General features: G+C 45.5%; 1 protein-coding gene across 1 annotated transcript in view; it reads right to left on the bottom strand.

Moving 5' to 3' along the window:
• Positions 1–3,444: 3,444 nt before the first annotated feature.
• Positions 3,445–5,998, bottom strand: part of NFKBIA (NFKB inhibitor alpha) — a 3,458-nt gene continuing 904 nt past the window's right edge. The window contains exons 2-6 of the mRNA XM_006913473.2: positions 5,683–5,791; positions 5,155–5,365; positions 4,781–4,869; positions 4,389–4,649; positions 3,445–4,039 (exon numbers count right to left, since the gene is read on the bottom strand). Of these exons, the coding sequence (XP_006913535.1) occupies positions 3,992–4,039; positions 4,389–4,649; positions 4,781–4,869; positions 5,155–5,365; positions 5,683–5,791 (718 nt within the window). The 3' untranslated portion in view covers positions 3,445–3,991. The remainder of the gene's footprint in view (positions 4,040–4,388; positions 4,650–4,780; positions 4,870–5,154; positions 5,366–5,682; positions 5,792–5,998) is intronic.

Raw genomic sequence — 5,998 nt, 5'->3', positions numbered from 1 at the left:
AGCGGGGTCAGTGGGGTGGGGGTAAAGGTGGGGTGGGTGGAGGGTGCAAATAGCTAACTAGGGTGTAATCTCTTGATCTCAGTGCCCCTCCATGTCTGGAGTTGAGGCTTCTGATCTGGGCTCGCATCAAGCTCTGCGCTTCATTTTACCATGCTATCTTATGTGTGCTTGTTTGTCTCCTTGACCACCAAAGAGAAGAGCTCTTTGAGGCAGAGGCCGTGACAGGTTTCCCTCTGTGTCTCTAGCCCTTGGCACAGGGCCTGGAGAATAATAGTGTTTATAATGCAAATGAACGAATGAGACTGAGTCCCCTTCTCTAGGAGAGAAACACACAGAAGATATCCAGTTTGTTTCCGTGATGGTCCCTTAAAATGGGGAATGACCTGGGATAGGCTTGTCAAAGTGCCAGAGGTGGGAGAATACTTGTTGGGCATGTTTCTGACCTAAGTTCCTCTAGATGCAGAATGCGTGAATCCCCGCCAAGTGGGGACTCAAGGCCTGCACCGACAGAGGAGCAGTGAGGGTCCTTGACTGTGCACAGGAAAGAATTCAAGCGCCTGCCAGAGTTAGAGACCAAAGGGAAGTTTATTAGAGAAGGAATAACGCTCCATAGACAGAATGTGGTGTCTTCTCAGAGACAGAGAATGAGAAAGACCCCGAGTGTTTGAGGAATTCAGTTTATGTGTGATTCTTAGTTTCTATGAATTACAGTTTAAAAACTTTGTTTCCTTGTTTTCCTCTGATGGTATGGATGTGCAGCATGAAAGGCATGCTAGCGAGCTCAGCCTTTGTTCTATAGATCCCCATGGTCTGGCCATAGAGAATGAATGGTTGGGTTTATTTTGCGTAGCGCGTACAACTTAGACTGTTTTCCTCTTGGGGTATGGGTAAATAGTTTGTTAGAAATCACAGCAGGAAACTTCTTTTGTTCTGTAGGTTCCCTGTGGTCTGACAGCAGCATATTGTAGGCTCTGAATACAACCTGGTTTAGTATTTAGTCAGTTTATGTAGTTCTCATGCCTCTTTTCTATATCACACTCTGACTTTTCTTGCCAAGTGAAACTTCAACTACACCTAAGGCAAGTTGATGAAAATCGGGAGGAAAGGGGGCGAAGGAAGAACCCATCTCACTGACTCAGTTCTAACTGTCACCACTTAATCACTTCCAGTAGCGATCGAAGTTTCAATGCAAATACCCCAGAGCATCCAGCAGCGGGTGTTTTCGGGCCCTGCATGCAGGTCTTCAAATTGCTCAAACTGGAGTTTGTTCCCTCTTGAAAGAAAAACCCTTCCTTCTGGAAGTGACTAGGTTCATGTGACTTATAAAGGAAATTTATCCTGAGGATGAGGCAGGCAGAAGGAATCAAGAACTAAATTCAAGGAAGTTGCTGATGTGACTTTTTATTTCCCTCTTGTGTCACTTCCCTTTTCCCAAGGTCCCCTTATTTCTACCTGTCCTGACAGGACCTTTAGCTTCTTGGAGAAAATCAAAGTGCATAGAAGGCTCTCGGTCTGTGGAACTATTTTCTTTGAAAACTTTTGTTCTTGTTTACTTAGAAATTTGAGGAAGACTTTCTACAGATTAGAATGTTTGAGGTCTAAAATTTTTCTTTAGGGAACTCCAGACTCTAGTACCCAACTGATTGCATGAAGGAAAGAAAATGAGTTTAAAAGAAAGGAGTATAGAAACAAGAACTGGAGAGTAAGAAACTGGGGTCCATTTTTGGTCCTTAACTGGACTCAGCTACCTCGACGATAGAATCCACACAGAAGGTTGGGGTCCTGAAAGAGCAAAAAAGCTGAAGCCTGCAAAGGTGGGAAGCTGGGCCTAAATGGGTCAGAAGAAGGCCCTTTTCGCTGTGACCGTGGAAGGTGACACCTCTACAAAAAAGCCGATCACCCAGGAGGCTGAGGAGGAGTGGGCTACATCCCTTTGTCCTGCTGCTCTAACCCTCAAAACTGGAGTGAGACTGATGGACATCTTGGCACAGATTCAACACCATTAAAGGGGAAAAAAGAAGCAGGTCTGGCTGAGAAAGTGCTAGGGGCATCATTCCAAAATTGGGAGCCAAGTTTCCAACCTTCGTTCTTTTGGATGTGAGGTGGATATCCCTCCCCTACCCGTTTTACCTCTTCTACTTAGCTGAGAGCTGAACCTAATCAACATTCAAGTGTTAGATCATGTAACACCTGTGTTCAGGTGCTGTGGGATGGACAAGGAATTTCAGTGATGGGCCCCGAGTACTTTCAAAGAAGGCAAGACTGGTAGAGGGGCCACCAGTGCTCAGCTCAGTCCAGTCTACAGTAACACTCTTTATATATGAAAGACCCACTAAGTATTGGCTCCTTTTTGGGCTGAGAGGAAGGTGATGATTATATTCATTTGACTTTGACATCATTTGTGGATCAGGAAAGGGATAATGTAATATAATGGTGATTAATGCTTTCTTAGGCATAAGCCAAAGTATGTGAATTGTATTTATACATCATTCTGCATTTTATAGCATGCCATAAACTTTCCTTTATTCCTTTTTCTACCTAGGCAAGAGATGCATTTTAGGAATGAAAACATCAAGATTCAGAGTATATAAACCCAAATTTCACAAGTGATTGATTTCTCGTAAAATCTGTTTCTGTAGAATCATTCAGTAGAATTAGAATGATTGAATTCTTCAAGCCTTTATCTCTTTTATACTACATACTTTATAACAAAGTGGGTTTAGAGGTGGAATTCGTTTAAAAGATGTTAACCACCTGCCTCCCCTGCAAGGTGACCCTGGATAGAGCATTTTCTCTGGGCTTGTTTTTTCCCATGTGAAATACAGGATGTTGTGCAATAACTTGTATTTTTCTTTAGCACTGTGTGCCTGGCACTCTGCTATGCTTTTTACATAGATTGTCTTATGCAATCTTCACAATGGCTCAGTTTATAAAGTTTACGAGGAAAGGCTCAGAGGTGGGCACCTGCTAACAAATGTTAGTGTAGTCCCATTCCTGAGTCCATGTCTTTAGGAACTTCCAGTACCATAGGCAAGATCTTTTTCAGCTCTAGAAAATGTGAATTCAGCATACTCCTTGGCCAAAATAATTTCCTAAAGTGGAAATAAGGGTCCCGGAATAATTTAACTCAAAAGAGTAAAAGCAAATAACAATGGAGAGCCTTCAAGCTATAGGCCAAGCAGCTTGCTGCACCCCGCCTCCCCCCACCCCCCACCCCAGCCTGTTTCCTATCATCTTGCAATCTTGCAAGAGCCTCCCCTCCCACACACTGGGCCCGGGGCTGCCTGCAAAGCTGGCGAGTAACAGTGTGAGAAGCTGCTCTCTGAAAGGGTTCCATGACTGGCTGTGGTAAGTGCTCCCACATGACTCTCCACCTCCACCTGAGGATCGAATGACTCTCAGAATAGAAGTGCCACAGCAGCAAGAAGAAAATGATCAGGATAATTGTTTGTAAAAATCTGTTTAATAAATATACATCTTAGAAGTAGCAAAATAATTACCAACAAAATACACTATGTACACCATTCACAGGTGGGTAACACAAACCTTCACAGGTAGTGACTTTTAACCGCATACCACTGAAAAGGTTTAACATTACACCTCATTGTTACAGTCAGTCACAGGATATAACTGAGCTCAGCCACTGAATCCATGGTGGTTCAATCAAAAAGCACAATAAATAGAATGCAGTCCTCTCAACAAATTTTGGATGACCTTGAGAAACCCCACAATGATGAGGTTTAAAAAGGTTTTCTTTGAATTCCAGTGATCTTTCTTGTCCCCCATCCAAGGTTCACAAATATAACAAAATGAGGGCTGATCCACCACAGTAAAATGTTTCGGGCCAGGCGGTGTGCAGTGTGGTCCTAAGTATACCCTTTTGATTTTTTTCTTTTTTTTCTTTTCTTTTTTTTTTTTTTAGAAAAATAAAACTCTCTTTCTGTACAAATATACAAAGTCTGTGTATAGTCTTTTGAACACCTTCTGAAGCTCATAACGTTAGGCGCTGGCCTCCAAGCACACAGTCATCATAAGGCAGCTAAAAACAAGAGGAAAAAAAGACACATTAAACTTCCAGAGCTTTGCCAGGAGTGCTGGGATAGTGGTGAGGACTGCTACTGGAAATAACTCAAGTATTTGTGGACTATTTTCTATAACCCAAATATGAATTAACTTCATGGGCTGAGGGAGTCTTCCTTTTATGCTCCTCTCCTTTAAAAAAGAGCGAAAAAGACCAGACACACTCTTGGGATACTGACTATGCATAATGAAGTTTGAGAACTTCGTTATGTTGAGAACTTTGGATAAAGACTAGCTCTAGGGGCCTGGGAGGGTGGAGGGAGTATGGCCACTCTCATTACTTTTTGTAGAACAGAGTTGAGACTCACCTCGTCCTCTGTGAACTCTGACTCTGTGTCATAGCTCTCCTCATCCTCACTCTCTGGCAGCAACTGAAGGTTTTCTAGGGTCAGCTGGCCCAGCTGCTGCTGTATCCGGGTGCTTGGGCGGCCCCAGGTGAGCTGGTATGGAGAGTAGCCCTGGTACGTGACTCTGTTGACGTCAGCCCCACACTTCAACAACAGTGACACCAGGTCAGGATTCTGCAGGTCCACCGCAAGATGAAGGGCGGTTCGGCCATTACAGGGCTCCTAAAACCAAAAAGAATTTGAGATGCTTATGGTTAAATTTGGCATTTCTTCTTGCAACAAGAGCATGTGAAGTGTCAGTGAGGAGGGCCCTGGGGCCTGATGCACTCCATCTGGAGGCATGAAGCACTCACCTGAGCATTGACATCAGCACCCAAGGACACCAAAAGCTCCACGATGCCCAGGTAGCCATGGATAGAGGCTAAGTGCAGACACGTGTGGCCTAGAAGAACAAAAGGAAGACAGTATAACCACTTGTTTCAACACTTACATCTCAAACAAAACCTTTCACCTATTTTCCTAAGGGACAAATTCTTCTGAATTTGAAGAACCCAGAATCTGGGTTCTGAATGAACTTTATGAAGGCACCAAATGGGCCTTTTGTATACATATTTTCTCAGTCTTTCACACGTTGAGAGTTTAAGCTCTTGCCTGGTCTCCTTAAATTAGCCCATCTCTCCCTTCTCCATGTTGCCTGCCCTCTCATGGGCCGAGCAGGCAGACGTACCATTGTAGTTGGCGGCCTGCAGGACAGAGTGGAGGTGCTGGGTTCCACAGCTCTGAGTCAGGACTCCCACACTGGCCAGGCAACCCTGCTCACAGGCAAGGTGTAGGGGGGTATTTCCTCGAAAGTCTCGGAGCTCAGGATCACAGCCAGCTTCCAGAAGTGCCTCAGCAATTTCTGGCTGGTTGGTAATCACAGCCAAGTGGAGTGGAGTCTACAATACAGAAGAGAGAACAGAAAGAGATTAAGCCATGGACCAAACCTACAGTCTGAGTTCCTCTGAAACCCAGAGATCCCCAGGTTGTGGGTGCTGCTCCTCCCAGACAGGTGCAAGGCAAACACCAGAGGCCCCAGGTGGGCTTCATTAAGGCCTCACAAAATTAATGGAATTTACTTTCTAGAATGCTAGCTGATTCCAATGTATAAATGTCAGGGGGACTAATGAACACTGGCTGTCACGATTTATAAAGAATTGGGAGCAACTGTGCTAGATCACGGGGTCAGAGGCGCGAGGCTGGGCAAGAGGCGCACCTGCTGCAGGTTGTTCTGGAAGTTAAGAAAGGCCAGGTCTCCCTTCACTTGGCGGACCACTTCCATAGTCAGTGCCTTCTCTTCATGGATGATGGCCAAGTGCAAGAACCTGAGGGGAAGAGAGGGAAAAACCCGCAGGGCTGGTGAGTACAATGCGTGGGGCCCAGGGCGGCGCGGGCTGCGGGGGATTGCGCAAGGCCGGGGTTTCTGGAGGCCGAGGCCGCGGTGTTTTCCGCGAGGTTATTATGAGCTGAGTGTTCCTGGCAGGCGCCCAGGGACTTTCCGGCCCCCCCTCCCTCCCGGGCGGGCGCCGACC

The sequence above is a fragment of the Pteropus alecto genome, unplaced genomic scaffold (assembly GCF_000325575.1).
Source record: "Pteropus alecto unplaced genomic scaffold, ASM32557v1 scaffold104, whole genome shotgun sequence".
In the NCBI taxonomy this organism is placed as follows: Eukaryota; Metazoa; Chordata; class Mammalia; order Chiroptera; family Pteropodidae; genus Pteropus; species Pteropus alecto.
This window is presented reverse-complemented; position numbering and strand designations above follow the sequence as displayed.